At 37.6% G+C, this 20,653-nt stretch overlaps 2 protein-coding genes and 1 long non-coding RNA gene across 3 annotated transcripts in view; 2 read left to right on the top strand and 1 right to left on the bottom strand.

The window, feature by feature from the left end:
- Positions 1 to 20,653, bottom strand: part of LOC136241012 (uncharacterized) — a 104,932-nt gene that overhangs the window by 44,340 nt on the left and 39,939 nt on the right. The window lies entirely within an intron of this gene.
- Positions 1 to 20,653, top strand: part of LOC136241324 (uncharacterized) — a 38,517-nt gene that overhangs the window by 2,114 nt on the left and 15,750 nt on the right. The window contains exon 3 of the mRNA XM_066032515.1: positions 376 to 446. Coding sequence (XP_065888587.1) covers positions 376 to 446 — 71 coding nt within the window. The remainder of the gene's footprint in view (positions 1 to 375; positions 447 to 20,653) is intronic.
- LOC136241034 (uncharacterized) lies at positions 1,205 to 5,690 on the top strand. Its single transcript, XR_010694109.1, has 4 exons — positions 1,205 to 1,522; positions 1,947 to 2,003; positions 2,451 to 2,502; positions 5,437 to 5,690. It is a non-coding gene; the product is annotated as an uncharacterized lncRNA (long non-coding RNA).

The raw sequence follows: 20,653 nt of genomic DNA on the forward strand, positions 1-20,653 counted from the left end.
AAGAAACTTTACTTTCGTTGCTACAGCTACCCAGCTGTAAAACCAGGAACATATTGTGTGTTAACTGTACCAGGACACAGCTGAACAACAGCCATCAGTTGGTTGATTACGGTCTCCTCTGCAAAATAAACTACTAAAACTGAGGATCCAGTTTATATACAAAGGGACCACTGGTGTGTACACCACCTACACTGGTATCTGTTGTATGATACAATAGTGTATTGTATGTGTGAGTCAACTAGTGTTGTATCAGTATTCTTTACAATATTGTATTTGTAACTTTGTCCCTGTGATTTCTGGTAGAATGTCATGTGTACATTGTAACACTATACTACACACGTACAGACTACACACATGTTATTTCATTCTCTACAGTTATTGTGGACACCCTAACCAATCCTACTACTTGTAAGACACCAGTGGTGTCATCTGTTGAACCAACTAAAGTGAGTATAGTAATGTGTTGTAAAGTGGACATCTTAATAAACTCTCCAAATTTAGAACAATCAGAAAACCTCCATATAAGTGCAAACATTATGGTGCCTTATTGTAGCCAAAATTTCTGTGACATATTGTGTCTTGTTTCTAGAAGCTGTTAAATAGTCATATATCAGTGTATGGTGACATGATTTGTGACTGAATGTACAAAATTCAGACACAATAGTACAAGCCTGAGATTTACAGTATAAAGCACTTGTATGTTAATTGTGTGTATAGTGTATCTGATAATGTGTTTCATCTCATATTATTGTATTACTCCATTAGAATGAGAGGTCTCCATCTGTAGTAGAGCAATTGATGATGTCATCAAATAAGAGGGACCAAAGCTTAATGGAATGTATGTTTGCATATCCGTCTATCTGTCTGTCTTCTCTGTATGCATCCATGTTCAGTATCTCTGTGTGTCCGTCTGTCCTACTTAGTGTCCATCCATCCTTTGCGTCTGTTCTGTGTGTCTGTCCATGTTCAGTGTCTCTGTGTGTCCGTCTGTCCTCTTGAGTGCCTGTCCATCTTCTTTCTGTGTCTGTCTGTTTACCACTTGTCTGTGTGTCTGTTCATTTGTCACAGTGTCCTTACATGTGTCTGTCCATCTGCTTGTATGAATGTCATGTATATGTTTCATTGTGTATTTATGAATCATGTGATGTGTAGAGTTTCAAACTGACTTTTTTATTGCACTTTATACCTTAAGAGAGGATTTATACCTTAAGAGAGGATTTCGCTGGAACAGAAATAATAAGGACAAAGATTGTGTCCCAAACTAGAGTGGTTACAATTTTACTTCTGGAAGAAGACAATCTCTTTATTACAGAAAAATAGGGCACAATATCGTGGTCCCAAAGTGTGCGCTATAGAGATGTGTCCACTGTATAATACTCAATATAATTGTACATAGTTACTGTTATAATCTCCTCCTCATATAGTGGTCCTTATACCACAAGAAGATCAGATGTTACTGGAGGTTAAGAGTAGGAACATGACCACCATCAAACCCAACTATAATGTGGTACAGAACCATAAGGTGTGTGTGTAGTGTGTGTATCATATACCAGCTAGCTAGTGTGTTTGTCTGAGATATAACAAGCTTGTACTAGTGCCCAGAGGGTAAAGAATAGGGCTTCCATCATCTGATCACCTGTGTGTCAGTTTTGTCACAAATAGTGTAATTTATTATGTATACTTACTAGTGTCCAGAGTAACTACTCTAATAGAGCATACACTTGCTGTGCTATAAGCCATTGACAGAGTATCTAATTTCAGGCATATAATATATCCAAATGTCACATTAAATGAACCTTTAGAACTACTAGGAGAACCGACAGAACATAAGAGGCATCAACAATACGATTTCTTTGTATTTATAAATACTTATCCTACGTATTTCGTGACTTTTATATGAGGAACTAACCTGTTATATTATCGCCCCTGTCTCCTTTCCATTCCAGAGTATGACACAATTCTACAAGCTACAAGAAAGCTAACAAGGAGCCTGGCAAGCTAAAGTACAAATCTAAAACTATAGTGTGTACAAGTTGAGCTGAATCCTGAAAAACAGCTAAAAATTAAAAGTGGATTTTTTCTCAACAGAGTTAACATTTCAGTCAACCAGATGATTATTGGTAACAGCAAAGGTGTCAACAACAGCCACGTACGGTTTGGCTCCATTACAAGTTCAGGAAAGGGCTGTAATGGATGCTGTACTTATATGGCTTCCTATGGTATTGTGAAACTTTGATTGGCCATAAATATTATGTCAAAAATTTGAACAAAAAGATTTTGAAATATTTTTAGTGGGTCAAGCAGTACTACAAATGAGCCAAATTTCAAGATCGTGTGTAATTGTATCCATGAGTTATTAAATGTTTTTGAGGATTCAGCTCAGCGTGAACATACTATATAAGAAGGTCATGTGATCCCTTTTATGTCATGTGATGTTGTCATTACCCTAGCAACTGGCACAGTTCAAACAGGAATAGTCTAAGAAGAAAAATTATCAGAAATGTAAGTTGTTATGGACACCTCTCTATAGTGGACATTGAGAAGTAGTTTTATTACAATAAAGGGGTTGTCCACTTTCAGAGGTAAAAATGTGTCGAGCTAGTCAATACTGCTTATTTATTTATTTATTTATTTATTGTACTGGACAGCCAGTAATTGATACGTCCAGGGGGACCAGCCCCAAGAAGAAAAAAATCAAATACACACATACATTGTGATTAGCTATCTACTTACACACATGCAATTACACTGCTGGAGGTGAAGGCACGACAACAACATGTTCCATGCACATTTAGTTTAAATATTGCAGTTTCTCTGCTTACTTTATAAAGTGACAGCTTTAGTGATATCCCAGCTTTATGGCTAGCTAACTTGTCATTGTGCCAATGTCTGTTGAGTTGATGCAGCTCGTGGTGATGTTTGTCATGTTAGTGACAGAGTCAAACACATTCATTGTAGTACAGTTAGCTACTACTCTGCTGCGTGAAGCTTCAGTATCACTAGTACAGGTCCAAGCGCTCCAAGAATTTGTGATGGCTGTAACAAAGCAATGAGCTCTAGTGGGTGTGGCTGTATAACATAAAATACAACTTTACTTTGAAATTGAGAAGCAACTGGCACAGTCAAATAACTAGTGAAGCAGATAGGACAGTAAGATCAGTCATCTCGTATTTCTTGACAGCAAGCCCTTTTCTGTTATACCATTAACAAGTTTACAGAGTAGTTTACAGTGTTTTCCTGATGGTGCATGTTAACTAGAACTTAAGGGTCATGGCCAAGGTAAATCATTTTCTGGCAGGAAAGTTGTCATCATAAATTATAGCTAGTCCTTGGAGGAGGAGTCAGTACTGCATCAAACCACATGCATGAGGGCCATACATGGTTCAGCCATGTTGAAGATAATTAGACACTATTTAAGCTGCATGTCAAACTGTGGGTAGTGTGTGTAGCTGTAGACACTGCTCTGGTGATCGTTGTACTTTTAAAAAGAGATGCATATTGTTGGAGGCTGCAATTACGTGCAACGAATCACCTTTTAAGCAAGTGTATTTTGTGGACTACCTCACCCAAAAACCAAAAAAACAATGGACAACATTCTAGACATTACTTCCCATTTTTATGTATATGGGCCAAAATTTGTCAAAATTTATGACACACCGGAAAACTCTACCAAACCCACCATTTAAGATTAGACCACTGGCCATGGTAGGTTCCCCTGAGTTACAAGTTAATTTAAATGGAGTCAATTTTTTTCATTGCCAACCCTAGTGATAAGCAAATAAATTGAGTGGTTGCTTTTTTGAAAGAAAAAAAAGAGCTCATTGACCATGCAGGGTGTGAGGGGCACTTAAGATTGTTCTCAGCTCTTTGTTAACACTATCAATGTGACACACTGCTTGGGCTTGGCTGGCTTAAAGTAATGAGTTTCATCTCTTGTAGTCATTATGCAACATGACCTCTAACACTAGACAAATGTGCTGTACACACACATTGCTGTACACACACATTAGTGTACACACACTTTGCTGTACTTACGTTTTTTGTTTTAAGTGATGAAAAAAAATTTTAAATTATTCTGCCATGAAAGCCACAAAAACTTGAGGTATGTGATTTATATAAATCATGAAAATCTTATTTTAGTTTGTAACCAAAAAATTTCATGCTGCAAAAATTTCTGTGTCTCTGGTATGGTGACACTGTCTCTGGTATGGTGACACTGTCTCTGGTATGGTGTATATGCTTCTGTGACAGTAACAGCCTAGCTACTGGCATGCATATACACAATCTGAAGAGGATTTTGTTTTAGTCTCTCTTTAAAAAGTGCACATTTCCCTATCAAAAATTCAAGACATTAGCCAGATCATAATACTCTAATGGAACAGTCACCTTCTATACAACTATTGGAACAACCAGAAGGTGTGAGGGCTATGCCTGGGTATTCTGTTAATTTGTTTGTTTTCCCAAGAAGCGTGACACTCTGCATTTTTCAGTGAGCTTTTTCATAAACAATTTTACTTGATGGCAAGCAAAAGAGCAAAAATCTTTTATTTTGATTCTGTACAGTTCACATTATGCATGCACAATCATATCAATAGGTACAATAAACACTACCAACATACTCATTGCCTATTCCATGAAAAAAGAGAATTGTTGCTCATCCTGTACAGTTAATTTTGGTGGGAGAATGTCTTAAAAGTCAACTTGTGACTGATATCACTTCAGAAAACACCTCTTGTAGGGCAGGTAAAGAGTGACATTTCATTTTGATGCTGTTACCTTAAACCACCATGTATACCCTACGGGGGAGTATTTAGGGGGAGTTCCTTGGATCCCACAAACCCCCTCTGAAATTTTAATTTGTAGACTTGCAGCAGGAATACCAGGCTATCTTAGATTAACAACACAAATATGCAGATCAATAAATGGGAACAGGGTATGGCAGAGAGAACAAGGTGATGTGTTGAAATACCATTAACTGATCAAGATACTCTAATAGAGCAGTCAGGTATATTCTAACACAGCAGTCAAACCACTCAAATAGAACATTTATAAGAGAATGCAGTTGTTGAATGTATAAGACTGACTTGAAGTTTTGATTTCAATTGGAGAAATTGAATTGGATCCTGTACCTGACCACATTGTAATTGATCAGAATTGATTAAAATTTATAGGGAACCAACTCAAACATTTATACTATCTATGAAATCATAAATCTGAAGAACTTTAATGTTGTCAGTAACTGAGAGCTGTACCCAGACCCCACACACAACCAAATTTAGAAATCACCTCTGGATCCACCCCAATACAGTCTTGTGTAGACGTCCCTGCTGAGCTGTTAAGGGTCGCCAGATGCTTTGTTGCTTTGTGTATAGTGTGTGTAAGTGTGTATGAAACACTATCATGATCATTGTTCTCATCATGACGTGTCTTTTCTAGCTGTTAGCGAAGACAGTACCTTACCATGATCAGTTTATCAACATGTTGGACACCTACGAGGAAGCAATAATGGCAGACATACAGTAGTTCTCAGATTCTGATTGCTGGTTGTGATCAAGAAACTCTACGCTGACAACTACACAACAACAAATATCACTATATACATGTGCACAAATATATCATTGGTATACTATATACGTACTTGATACTGGTACTTGGATGGGTTTCAGTAAGTTCACTCGATTATGTATGTAACAGTACAATAATACTCTTTTAACAAACGTAACTAACACTGACATGTACACCTTTAATGTTTTCATGTTATTGATTTATATAATAATTAATTATTATGTACACGATATTCCAAGCGATCAACGGTTCAACTACTTGTGAGAACATCTACATCAATTGAGACGATGTGTCTTATAAGATTTCACTCCTTGGAGCCCCACCCACTAGTGATGGTGCAGAGCAGTATAACGATTATCACCTAACCGCGAACCCTTCAGGATATCAACTGAAATTTTGACACAGGACATAGAATAACACCCAGTGCCTCATTTTAGCTAATTAATTTGACCAATGTGACGGAAGGGATAGTTTTCCAAAATTGAGTCACAATTATTGTTCACAGCCTATAATAACAGGCCTGCCAACCTGGAAAGTAAAAAAATCTTGAGATTTCTGTACCTTTATTGTAGTATTGCAGTGTGTAGTAAAAAAAAACTGGTAGATGCTATGCTGAGACCAAAAAAAAAAAAAAAAAAGGTCTCGACTTTTCTCAAAAACCGTGAGATTCGATCTGCTGCCCTTGAGCAGGGTAGTGAAACCGTGAGACTCACGGTAAACCCGTGAGAGTTGGCAGGCCTGTAATAATAGTACTTGCAAGTACAATTGTGTGTTGAGCTGAATCCTCAAAAACATTTTAATAACTCATGGATATGCAATTACGCATGGCTCATTTGTAGTACTGCTTGACCTGCTAAAAGTACTTTTTGTTCAAATGTCTGACAATAATTTACAGCCAATCAAAACTTTTACCATACATTTCCTATAGGGAAACCATAAAAGTACACTGAAACCCTTTCTCAAACTTGTAATGGAACCAAACTGTACATGTCTGTTATTGACACCTTTGCTGTCACCATTAATGTACTCTCTTGAGAAAAAAAAATCCACTTGATTTTAAGCTGTTTTCAGGATTCAGTTCAACTAGTACACAGTCTAGTTTTAGTTGACAGTTTAATGAGTGTTCTTATAACATAAGATATAGCCCAAAGTTTATCTACTGCATGTATCCATCATGACCTCTTTGTTAGTTTCAAATTTGGGTCCCTGGACCCTCTTGAGACATCATGCTTATGTAGCATGTTGAGCTTGAATATAATATTATGGTTTGCTCACTGTGATGTTAAACTTTACTGATCACCTGCACATGCAGGAACAGATCTAGATCATTGTTTATTGATCAACAATTTCCAACAAATATTACAATTGTCCTCAACAACTCATTCATAGACTGGTTATGCCTCACAATTGCACTTGTGAGATGGTGAACAGCAAACCACAAAATATCTTGTAACGTAAACTAACGTTAACATTGTTTTCATCTCCATAACTCATAATGACAATAATATTCTTATTTCAGTGTATAAAAATTTACACCGTACATTATTAAATTCCTGTCAATACACTTATATAGGTAATTGGGGGTAACCATGGGAACTTGGTCACATGATCCATTCAGTAGCAACTTCACATAACCTGACAACAAAAGTTTAATTACACAACACATCACACAAACATCATCCTACCTTCTCACATGACTCCTTCAACATGTAAAGTTAATCCAGTGTCAGGCTACACTCTTTGTAACTCTGTGTCTGTAATCTTAACACATAACAGGTGTCATGCTACCTACATGTACATGACAGTGACATTAACATAACTTAGTGACATGGTAACACACCTCACCAGTCACCATGGTGATAAAAGGCCAGAAGTCACTGAAGTACACCAACTTTTAAAAACACACTCACTCAATTTCAGCACAACAAAATGTTGACAATGATATCCTATCATAAAACATTTGTAATAGCTACACTACACCTAAACTATGTACAGTTGTACACATGTTTATTAAAGGCGCAATGCGTCGTCATGAATTGTTTATATGTGAAGCCGTTCAAGTTTTATAAACAAAATGTGTCATTGTTATGGATCATGTGTGTCATTAAAGTGGCAGTCTTTATAAATCTGTCCTTGTATGACAATTGTAAGCCAGGTGAGCTAGCTTAGAATGCCCCCTGGATTGTAACAAAGCCAATACATGATGGTAGAAGGCATGATTATCTTGTTCGAGATGAAGCGTTTCATTTCATACAATAATATTGCTGTTACAACCCGACTGGTTGTGATACGTGAACATAAGTTGTTGTGTAGTGTCACTTACTCCCTAGCTGCTTGTTTATTCCTTTTATGGTGATAGAATAAAATCTGTGGATAGTTTTTAAGATTGTTCTCCCATCCACTGACACACACGTGACACAAAATAATCATTTGTTTCTGTAGTCTTGAATGGCTTCACAACAAAACAAGTTTGCGATGCATTGCCCCTTTAAAACACACATAATTATACTGTAATTGTACAAAAATTTCTTACATGAAATTTTTTAAAAACATAAGATCGAACTATTCTAATAGAACAGTCACTCAAGTAAATCATCAAAAATATTTGAAAATTTTTATCATGAACTTTTTTGCATGCAAATTACAGTGATGTACACATACACATGTACACTAGGGCTGAGCGATACTGCCATTTTAGTATCACGATCGATACTAAAGGCACTATTCACGATACTGAATAGTTCACGATACTTACAAATATGTCAATCATAGCTGGTGCTACATAGTGTATTCCTCAGTATTCCTGCAGGAAGTCTTCAAAGTTGCATCAACTAGCCACTGTCAACCTTGTTTACAGTAACAGTTATTGTAACACATGCTTTGAAGTTACGTTATGGTGTTCACACCTCTCTGCAGGGGTAACCAGGTTATGACTTACAAGGATTCTTGAGCCTGGTACTGCATAACAAATGGCTTTTTAATGACAGTAATGTACAGGCATGGTATCATGATAGTTAATAACAAAATATCGCGATATCGATCCTTTCAAAATATCGCGATATATCGCTAAAACGGTAGTATCACTCAGCCCTAATGTACACTACACATACATTCACACTACATACACAGGACACTGGTATTATGACATAACCAGTTGTCAGCACATGAACATGTGTCAGTAGTCTGTGAGATTTTGTGTGTGTGTGTGTGTGTGCGTGTGCATGCGTGCGTGCGTGTGTGTGTGTGTGTGTGTGTGTGTGTGTGTGTGTGTGTGTGGCATGCATGTGCAAGCACTCCCATAGTGGGTACATATTATGTTAAGTTTTTACTTAACATGTTCAACATACAGCCAATCTCTGCTACAACTGTTACTTGATGGTAACTCCTACTCAGTTAACTGGTGGGAGTAACTATGACTCTCTTAAGGTAGCTCATCATTTAATTAGTGATGTACATGAATGGATTGTTACTACTGATATGTATAGTTCAACTACTCTAATAGAACATACAGTGTACTCCTCAGGGCTGGAGCAACTAACTTTGAAGTGGTCAGGTTAGCGTTAAGAAATTATTATACAGTGGGTGCATTGTAGGACAAAGTGCAGTACAGAATACACACAGCATGTGTAGAAACCTACACCTAGGAGGGTGAGGGTCTCCCCAGGGAAAATTTCAATAAAGTTCATAGCAGCAGTGGCATCCAAGAAAGAAGGTAACTGACTGCTTTATTAGAGTATCTTGATCTTTACAAAAAGTGGTCAGGGATCAACCGGACTGGTGGTGCTGTTCCTGGTGCTCCCTCAATTATCTGATCCCATTGGAACAAAGACATGTCAGATAATCAACAAGTTGGAGTCTATTCATTTATATACAAAGTCCTGTTCAAATACTTTAATAGAACATACATCATAGACAAATACTCTAATAGAGCAGTCATTTCTACTGGAATAACCAAGTGTTCGGATTATCTATACTACTATATCTGGACAGTTTGACTGGTTAATGTTAACAATTGCAAATGTGACTGGATCTATAATGGTAAACTTTATCAGTTGATGGTTTACATAATACTGACCAGAAGCCACACACAAACAAATATTGAGGTTGACACTATATGATAAGTACCAGACTAATTGTTTATAAATTGGTCCCTTTGTGTTAAATCCTATGGCTACTATAACTTCAACATGGTACATACAGTACTATCAGTCTGGGAAATAATGGTCGGACAACGGACAATTTCTGGTCAAAAACACCAGTTGACAGGCCATAATTACACTTGTCTGGAAATGTCCTTTCAATGTGTGGCAGAGTTTATAATGTGGCAATGGGATGAGAGGACCTGGCATGTTATTGAGTTATGTGTTGTTGATTTGTGGCAACCACAAGACATACCCAAGTTGTACTCTGAGGTTAACAGGTGCCTGCCCACTTGTCTCCATTACCTGTTATTGCAGTACTATAAAGTATTTATAACCTGATGGCCATTAGTAGCTTTCACTTGTGGCATTCACCTGTACATCAAATTTGTATTTTAAGACGGAGTAACTGACCAACATCATAGCAAAGTACCACATAACATAGCTACTAGTAAAGCAAATAAAAGCTCTTGTAACTCCTTTTCTGTAATAGCTCTTATAAAGATTTCAAAGAACCTAATATGTGACCAGTACCCTTTAAAATTTCAGTTCTGTTACTATTAGTAACAAGGTAGTGATCAGTGGTACAGAACATTAGTGACTTGAATAGCTGAAGCAAAAATTTAATATCCCAGTTGGCAGAAACACATGAAGGAAAAGGTAAACAACAAAAACTTGAAATGTCCGGGCAAATAGCTTGATGTCTCCTTAACTTTCAGATTGTCCTGACACTGTGTCAGGACATGTTTGAAAAGTTATTTCGCACACTGTACTATCATGCTGTATGATGTACAAGAAACTTGAAATTGTTTTGTAACAAACATGAAGTGACTGACTATTCTATTAGAGTATTCTCCAATAATCTGACAGACACATTTAATGTGTAACACAAAAAGTAAAGCCTCAGCCATATCATGATGTAATATGACATCACTACCCAATTGAGAACAGTGTGTAGTTGTGTACCATTCAAGTTTTATGAGTTTAGTACAGACAAAATATGTTGTCTTAGGAACCCATTGGGGGTGTAAGGTTGGTACACACAAAGACAGACAATACACACATACAGACACACATATACACTACACAACATGTACACACATACACAACACAGGTTACCTTTATGAATCTCAGCTAGTTTTGGAGGAGTAGCTTCCGTCCCATTAAGAGCTGTTGGAAAGCTATTGGAGTGGACAAAAGTAATAGCAATGACAAAAGTTTTGTTCTTACATTGTTCAGGCTTGTACGTAGCATTTGCTGTGGACTTTTATGAACTGCACGGGCACTTCTGTTAAGCAACTTCAGCAATTAAATAAAGCTTTGTTGTCCCTCCTGTTTTTCATATCTGTTGGGCACATGAGATAAGAATAGAAAAGAGGAATGGTGCTCACCAATTAGATGTACTTAAGTTGCTCCACCCATCTAGTTTAGTAATGGCTGGTTGACAACCACGTCATTAACACCTGCAGTTGTTCCCCCTAATAATGTGATAACACAACCAGTGACAATGATCCTCTCAGTTACTACAGAAGCATATAATGACGTAGACTTTATATTGGACAAATGAATACTTTAAATAACATATTAAAAATATGGTGAATGTATGTACTACATTAAATCATATTACAGAAAATCTGAAACCTCCTCTCATAAGCACAAACTTGCTAAATGAAGGACACAGTAGAAAATACAAAGATTATGGTTCTGATTCCATACATAGGAAACCTCTTCACTATCATGGTCCCAAACAGTTCATTATAGAGAAGTTCCATTGTGTATGAACTTGAGCACTTACATGCTACTCAAGAGAGATTTATTATTTTATTTCTTACCACTATGTCTCTCTGCAGATAGCATCAAATGTGATATGTGTAGTTCACTAGCTGACCCCATCTTACAGTAGTTGTCTCCTCTACTGTGAACATTTTCCCTATAGAGTGGATCACATACAACAAGTAAAAGGAAATCAGAAATTTTTCAGGGATCATAGAATAAAAGCATCAGCTGCAGCTATACTAGTACATATTTAATTCCTACTCCAGTCATATACAGCCTGTCTATAGTATATACACTACCTGTGAATCAACACCTACATGATGGTAGAAAATTCCTCACAACTGTTTACATCAAACATAGCCGACTACGTGCTACTAGCTGTTGTAAATATGAAGACCACAATATATGGCAGATACTGTATGTGTAGTTTGTTAGAAAATGGTCATACATACATGAATATTCAACTCTACAGACCACAATCCCTATCTCATCTGTCACTACAATAAATATTGAGGTCTACTGACCAAAGTGTCCCAGTTTGGTTAGTAGACAAAACAGCTCCTCAAGAGTGGAGTGATCAGGTTGTGTCCTCCACTATGAGGATCCATGGCAACCATTTATCAACCAGTTTCATGACTGACACTGTTGTGTCCCCTGTACACCACCAATGAAACTACTAGTTATAACAACCTGTCCATACCAGTTCCAGTGGTCCAACCACTGTCGTAGGAGGCTAAGCACCATATTCATCTCTGGCTGACATGTTAAGATCATCCACAAACACAACCTACTAATGAACATTAGTATTAATAATACAAGTAATGTTCCCTTACAGTTCTCCTGTCAAGTGGTAGATCTAAGTAATCCTTTACAACACTTGCTGAGCAGAAATCTTGGCTTGTACTTATCAAACAAGAAAGCCTCAAGGATAATACAAGAAGAGATTTAAAAGAACAACACAGTCAACAAGGTTGTACTTACAATGATGTACACTAATTTTCCAGTACTAGTACTAGTAGGGTGAAAACAGATGAACTGTTATGGATGACTGATGATAAAGTTATCCTCAATACCCTGTAAATAACAGACAATGTACATATGTGTACTATGGGTAAACACTGTAACCTTAGGAAGGGCTGGAGTATCTTTAATAACATCTGTCATGTAACTACCATCATAAATCCTCCATCACAAAGTTGTGAGTATAAATTAAATTGATGGCACTTCTAGAAATGGAACAGAATAAGGAATTTCAGGAGCAGCTACAGACAAAGCACAACATCATCATCACTATTCATTAGTCCATCAAGTCATAAGGTATGTAGCAGTAATGACCACCACTATTGTACACATATTGTAGCAAAATTTAAATTTAAGGTGACAAGATTAATAGAAACTGCTAGTTAAAGTACACTCTAACACTACAATACAAGCTATATGGCAGACAACTAAAAGTTAATACAACAATTCCAGTTCCATTATGCTCTCTCCTTCAAACATTGCACTGTTAAGATGAAACCATTGGGATGAAATTGCCTTTCCCTGTAGGTCTGACCAGTAGCCACCTAATCTTGCATAGACCCACCACACACACAAAAGAAACAAGTTGGTCTGGTTTATGCAAGACTACTAACCACCCTAGCTATTCCGGTCGTGTTGTCCTCACAGACCCATTTTCCAGGATGGTGATTATTGATGAGAACCCCCCTCCTTTCTAACGGGATATTTATAAACCGATAAACGCCACTCCTGCATGGGTAAAGGATTTGCATATATACACTGTATGTCACTAAGTAACTTAAAGGAGTGTATAAGTAGTGCCATGGACGGTAGTGCATGTAAAGTGACCATTACTGTAGTACATCACGTGACACGTAGATTTAGACCCATCATCAACACAACTCACTTCTCCTGCACTCCAATTTTCACAAGCTTTAACTTAAACCTCACAGCATAGCTCTGAGATCGCTACCAACACCACGTTGATTTTAGCGCATGCGGGTGTCACCAGGTGTGCGACTCTAACTATTTCGTTCGATCTTTGAACATGTGCGTTCTTGACCGTACTGCAGGTACTGGACACTTAAGGACACAACGAGCGCATGAAGGAGATACTATTGGTGACAATGAGGTTAGTGATTTATCGGTGTACATGTGTTGTGAGTGCACTGGATGGTCATGTTGAAGTCAGACCCCTGTACCAGTAACAATTTAATATAGACCTGACATACAGGGACGGGGGGTCCGCCACTCAGGATTATGATCGACGTGATTCGGAATCACCGCGTAATTCCAGTTGATTCCTAGATTCCGAACGTTGAATCCTCTGATTCCTCTGATTCTGCCAGCGATTCCTCGCGATTCCTTTATTCCGTCTAATTCCAAAAGGGATTCCTATAATTCCATATGATTCTAATAATTCCGCTGATTCCAAGGCTGATTCTGTAATTCCAAGTTGATTCCACGATTCCCTAGAATGGATTCTGTACTATAGGCGAGCCAGAATGGTGACTATCACAGTGTATCACTTTAGCTACCTCTGCTGAACCTACTGGTGAGTATTGAAGTCACGTTAAGTTCCACCCGGCATGGACTCGAGCCGCTGCGAGTCGCTAGAAATTCGCTGGCAATAGCCTATTTTTATTTATTTATTTTATCATTACTGGGCAGGAAGCTCTATATTTCTGCGTCTGGCAAAAGTGTCAGTGGACACCGTCACAGCACTAGCTAACCCTGATGAAAGACCTTAAACTGGATCACATCTTTCCTGACTGGACGTACACAGAGTGTTGTGTGTGGTGGTTGCACTTCCACCCCCTGTGATGTTTTGAGTGGTGTCCCACAAGGTTCTGTACTAGGGCCTCTGCTATTTTTTACATGCATAAATGATATCACTAACGAATTAAGTTCTATTTGTCGCTTATACGCTGATGACTGCATTCTAATAGGAGAATTGATAGTTTAACAGATGTTAAAGATTTGCAAGATGATTTACAGATATTGGAGCTATGGGAGAAAAAGTGGAAAATGTCTTTCAATGTTGACAAATGCGTGGTTGTATCTATAACTCTTAAACGAAACCCTATATACTCCAGTTACCACCTTCATGGAGAACAACTTACTGTGGTTCAGTGTGCCAAGTACCTGGGAGTCTCAATTGATTCAAAATTATCTTTTAACCAACATGTGGACAGTGTGTGCAAAAAGGAAAACTCTGTATTAAGTTTTGTGAGGAGAAATTTTGCAAACTGCTCCTGTAAAATCAAAGAATCAACCTGTTTCTTACTTACGTCAAGCCCACAATGGAATATGCAGCTGCAGCATGGGCTCCTTACAGCAGATGGTCAAAAAACAAACTTGAGTCTGTGCAAAGATGTGCAGCTCGCTTTGTAATGAATGATTAATATCAAACCAGCAGTGTATCAAACATGTTATCACGTCTTAACCCGAGCACCATTGAAACTCATTTCAAACATTTAAGGCTTCAGATGTTCCATAAAATTATTCATAGCATTGCGGATGTATCACTTTCTGATTATATAGCTCATAGATCAAGGTATACCAGAAGTAGTGAACTTAAATTTATACAGCCAGACACAGCTATTGATTCTTATAAATACAGTTTCTTTCCTGCTTCAATTTGATTGTGGAACACTCTACCTAGTGATATAAATTGTGACAATGTAGATACGTTTAAGGAACTTCTGAAACATATTACATTGTAATTTATTTTTATAGCTTATATTTGTAGCCTCATGATTTTACATCTATATTGTAATATACTCACCCATATGAGTTCTGCAATAATTATAATAAGAATGTATTGCAACTCATTAACAAGCTAGTTAGCTAAGGGTTAGTAAAAGTCTCATTGGGAACACCAGATCCGGGCCCCTCTAGACTCCAAGTAAAAATTCTTAACACCCCTAAGTGGGTCTCCGTCTGTTTGCTTGAACTACTAATGCTGCGGCCACATCAAATGGGTGCAACTTGAGAGCTACTTTATGCCAAATTCACTTGCTCCAGCTGCCAATAGCTAGTTAGCTCGAATACTTGCAAACCCTATTAAAAGACTTGAATTAAAATTTCGATCACTGCTCTACATGTACAGTGGCCATCACTGAAGGGCCAGGAACATGTGCTGCAGCCTTAGGATTAACTACTAAACTAAACTACATAATAATAATAAAATCCGAGCAAACTATCTGATTGTTTAAAGAGACTGAAGGTATTTCTGACTTAATTCATACAGGATTTTGAACTTCAGAGTATTCATGGTATTGCATTAATCTGTAGATATCTGACATTATACTACTGTGGAAGTGTTGCCAGGGCTTCTACAGGTGTCATTGCATAGTAAGTAAGTAGCCCTATAACCTAGGCCATTGTAATTTTTATTGTCAATAAGAAATCTGTAGTCTCATGAGTTCCACAACCACTTCCTGAGTCTATCCATGCATTTATTTTTCCCACCTACAACTAAATAGAATTTGCAACTTCACATTCTCATGTGCCAAACTGTTTATGTGGGTGGTACTCAGAGATAGTCTGGCACATGAGACTAGTTAAACTCCCACATCTATATAATATTATTCATCCTGGAATGTGACATAAATTAGCATATTGATGTATACGTAATTGTATGTAACTGTTGAGCAACTGCATATAGTACTATAAGTAGCTAGTACATGCAGCGTAATTAATATATAATTCATTCACGAAGTATGATGTACAAAAATTCATTAGTAACTAGCTATGTAACTTGTTATTCAAGTGCGTATTAGGCAATCATAATACTTTGACAGTATAACTTAAAACTGTAATGTGATCATCTATAAACATTTGCTGCACATCCAGTCACTATCAGAGTTTATTGCAGCCTCTGCTCTATCTATGCATCCTTCATGGTACCATTCTTTACAATTCTCACACATGATCATCTTTGATCCATCTTCGCAATCAGGCAACCGGCACGAGCAATAAATATTACATAAAATCTCCTTTGATATTCTTTTATTCCTTACTCTCCTTTTCTTTGAAACTGGAAACTTTTCCATTAAATCTTTCTCAAAACACTGCATCAGATGTATTCGAAGTTCTTGTTGGTTGTATACGAGTGTTGCAGGATCATCAGAGTGTGCAATGCTTGTCATCATAGCAATAGCATACAACCCACAATCTGTGCTGCCTGTCTGAACAGGTACATTCACTACTTTTATCTTGATGGATCTAGCGTGAGACCGAAGGTACTTAGCAATTGTTATCTGCAGCTCCAAAGACGGCGTGAGCTGCAATGAGTCATACAATTCTACTTCACCTTCTGCACAGTTAATTGTTGACATTGCTATCCAATGATCTACTTTTCCTACTAACTTTACATGAATGGCTTGTAAAGTATTGCTACATTCAAATGGTTTCAGTGAAGATGAAATTTGGAACAATGTATTCCTAAACCCACCAATCTTTGGAAACTGCTTTGCCAGTAATGCTTGAGCAGCACAAATATGAATGTCACTCAACAGGTGACCTCGATAGAGTTGAGCTTTGTGCACACTGGTCAGGGTATAGCAACCAAACTTTTTCCAAATAGGTGTAATTGTAGTATCATTGTCATTGCTGCTGTCTTCATCAGGTATAGTAATTACATTCCTTAGCTTATTTTCTAAGAATTGCAAAGATTCATCTGATAGTGTAACATATTTAGCACAGGCTAAATCAATCCGCAAAGAATTTTGCATCATTACACTTGGAATCACAGGTATTTCTTCTGTTTGCAAGATTACAAAGCACTTTTCTGAAAGGGTAAATGCATAATTATTTAAACGAAAGCTAGTAGCTGTAGTCATGTCATGTTCAGTAGACAGTGCATACGTTTGTAAAGAAAGTGGTGGATGCCAATTGAACATGGAGCAGACTACTGATGTGTTATCTTTGTTGCTATCTACATGCAATGAAGATGCTTTGCACTGCTGTGCTTTACTAGTTTTACCATTATGGTAAAAGAAATGCAATACTTTGCCCATGGACCATTCTGTACTACTTTTCCTTTGGAAAATGCAAACATCTCCAACTTGAATAATTTCATGCTTAGATGGTAAATCATCATCATTGCTTTTCATTTTGCTGACATTGGCTTGAGACTCAGATGAATTCAGTTGAACCATTCTAACCCTAAAGAGTCGATCACCAGATACTCTCTCATACTCCTGAAAAAGCCATACAGCTGTGGTCTTCCTGATGTAAACATTTCTTCCATTATGAGTTACCTGCACATACTCTGAATACTTCCTTTGCTGATTATTTGATGCACGTTCCTTGCTAACTATCTTTTCAACATCATACAAAGCTATTGTACTTGAGGGTATCCGTTTCATCCTTTGCAAACTCTCAACTGACTTGACAGACTTTTCATCTACAAATCCTACTGTATTCATACTTTTGATATCCTCTAGTTTTTCAGTACCCTCCAATTTTTCTTCCTCAGTGCTAAAACTGACTGGCTTTGGTTCACCTTTACTGTCACAAACAGGAATAGTATCATCGTCTTCATCATCATCATTGTCGTCATCATTTTCTCCATCCCTTGGTACAACTGGTTTCAGTGCTACTTCTTCCCATTTTCCTTCTTTTACTGACATTCCTAATTCTTTTATAGAACTGATTGCTTCATCTTTTGCCAGTTTTATTGTGTTGGCTATGTCCTTATCTGATATTCCTTTCAGATTTGAAGCAGCTGTTGTGGTGCTCATGTCTGAAAATCCAATCTTTGTAGCATGTGCTAAAACTCGAGGATAGTGAATTCCAGTTTCATCTGCCTCCGATTCCAGTGTTGTTTGTATATGTAAACGATGCAGCCGCTGTAATAACCCATGCATGCTGAAGTTGACAATAGTTGAAAATGTGCTTGTCATGCTTCTGGCTGCTCTAAACGTTTGCTCGCATGGTTGTGACCCTAACAGCCATGGATTAAAAAGCTTACTTCCATCTGGCACCTTGTCCCTTAAAAGCAATAAAAGCAAAATCAATGCATGACCATTAAGCTCAATCCCCGTATGAGCATTGCTGGTAATAAAATTCTCTTTGACATTGCATGTCTTCTGTAGGGATAACCAGCGATGCCAGTACCGCAGAAAAAAGATGTTATACCACACTTTCTTAACTCTTTCTAATGGTGATAACTGTTTATTTAAAAACGAGTCTATAAAATTTTTCAAAATGCAGAGGTATTGATGTGTACCTTTTGCATCAGGTATCTGCTCAAGCAGAGATAGCACAGAGGAACTAGCAAGATGTGTGACTGCTTCAAAATTCTGACGATCTTTGTGATCTAAATCTCTTTGCCTGATTCCATGCTGGTCTTTGCAGTAATTGTCAACCACAATATGCAAATGCTGAGAACTGGCAAGGTATTTACCCATAGGTATAACCACAGATGGCTTCAGCAGTCGTGCTTTTAGCTTTACAGCTACATGGATAAAATCTTGTATGTACAATACAGATGATGGTTTCTGTAACCAAAACCAAGTCCATTCTTTTGGAAGGACTATTCCTTCACCAATGAATGAAGGAGAAGAATTGTACAATGGCACGTCAGAGGGCGAAATTTTGAACTGGCAACTAATTTTCATTGCCCTGAGAAGACGTGAGTCTCCATCTGCCCCAAAACTGATAATTCTTATGCTTCTTTCTTGGCACTGAGAATATATGTGAACCCATCGCTTTAAAACATCGGCAAAAGTAAATACATTATTAATCCCCACACATCCTAAACAAAATGAAGGTACGCCAGGTAAAACACATTGCGCTACATATACATAGGCCAGTTTAGACAGCTGCTGCGTTTTGAAGCATTCTTCAATAGCTACAAATGAAGTTGCCAAAAATGAATCAGCTAAGGGCAATCCTGCATCATCACATGGCAAGATGAATCCCACCATTCTGTTTGATTCATGATCGTATTCAACCCTTGATATAATACGAGTAGCATCTTCACTAATGGAAACTACAAATGGAACTTTGTGTTTAGTCAAGTGAGATACTAAGCCATCAAATTGTAGTTCACCCTCAGAAATGTGGTGATATTCTGAATGAATTTGTCTTTGTATTGTACGGAGTGATGGTAAAGCAGTTGGCATGTTCTGGTGTATAAGATTATATGCCATTGGTCCTCCATACAAATACAAAGATGTAGAAAATTTTTTAATTACGGAACTATGCCTTCTTGCTTGTGGCACTTTTGAGGCATTCTTTTCAGCATTTGACAATAATTGCTGAAACAATGACAATGTATCAGTGTGCAGCTGTGCACTGTCTACTTGTTTATTGTTGAGCCCTTTATGCGCATACTGAAACGAATTCATAATAGCAGGTTCTGATTTTATCAGCTGCTCAATTTGGTGTGCCAATTCATAGTAGTCTGTTAATAAAGTCTGTGCAGGATCATACTTCAACAAGGCTATTTGCTTTCTGGTTGGATAAGACCAGTCAAGCTTAGGTTTTTTAAATGCATGATCAAAGTCAGCCCCTCCTACTTCCTTTTCATAGGAGGGGCTAACTAAAAAACCTGACTATCACAATTGCGATTTTGCTTGGAAGCTACTTGGAAGTTTCCTGGTGCAGTATTTGATAATGCCACCACACCTGTTTTGGCATCTGGTGTGGTGGATGCTTCAGAGTTGATGATGTCTGGTAGTGCTACTTCACTAGTGATGCCAGGCTCTGGTGTTTGTTCTGGTGACAATTCGTTAGGATCACTTGATACATCAGAACCTGACACCACTTCAGATTTTACAGAGATGGCAGTGGTGGTATCTAGGATTTTGCTGTCACCAGCTAATTTTGAAGATGGCTTTGTACAACTCTGTTTTAAAAAGTTGGTTAAAGCCAGCTGATTCCCATTGCTTTTCTTCGGATTTTGCACATGATCCTTTATATGTTTACTCCAATTGGAGAGTTTAACACTACCATTTTTGACATGAATAGGCTTTTTTTTCTGACATCGCATGCAAAAAATTGCTGCATTAACACCGATACCATTAGAGTGCCGTTCAACCTCAGTTTTATAATCTGTGTGCTCCTTTACTTCTCTTAACTGAATATTTGTTTGAGCAGAAAGCCAATTCTTTATTTGGACACGAATTTTCGAGTGAATATCACTCAAATCTTCTGCTTCA

The sequence above is a fragment of the Dysidea avara genome, chromosome 12 (genome assembly GCF_963678975.1).
Source record: "Dysidea avara chromosome 12, odDysAvar1.4, whole genome shotgun sequence".
Taxonomy (NCBI): Eukaryota; Metazoa; Porifera; class Demospongiae; order Dictyoceratida; family Dysideidae; genus Dysidea; species Dysidea avara.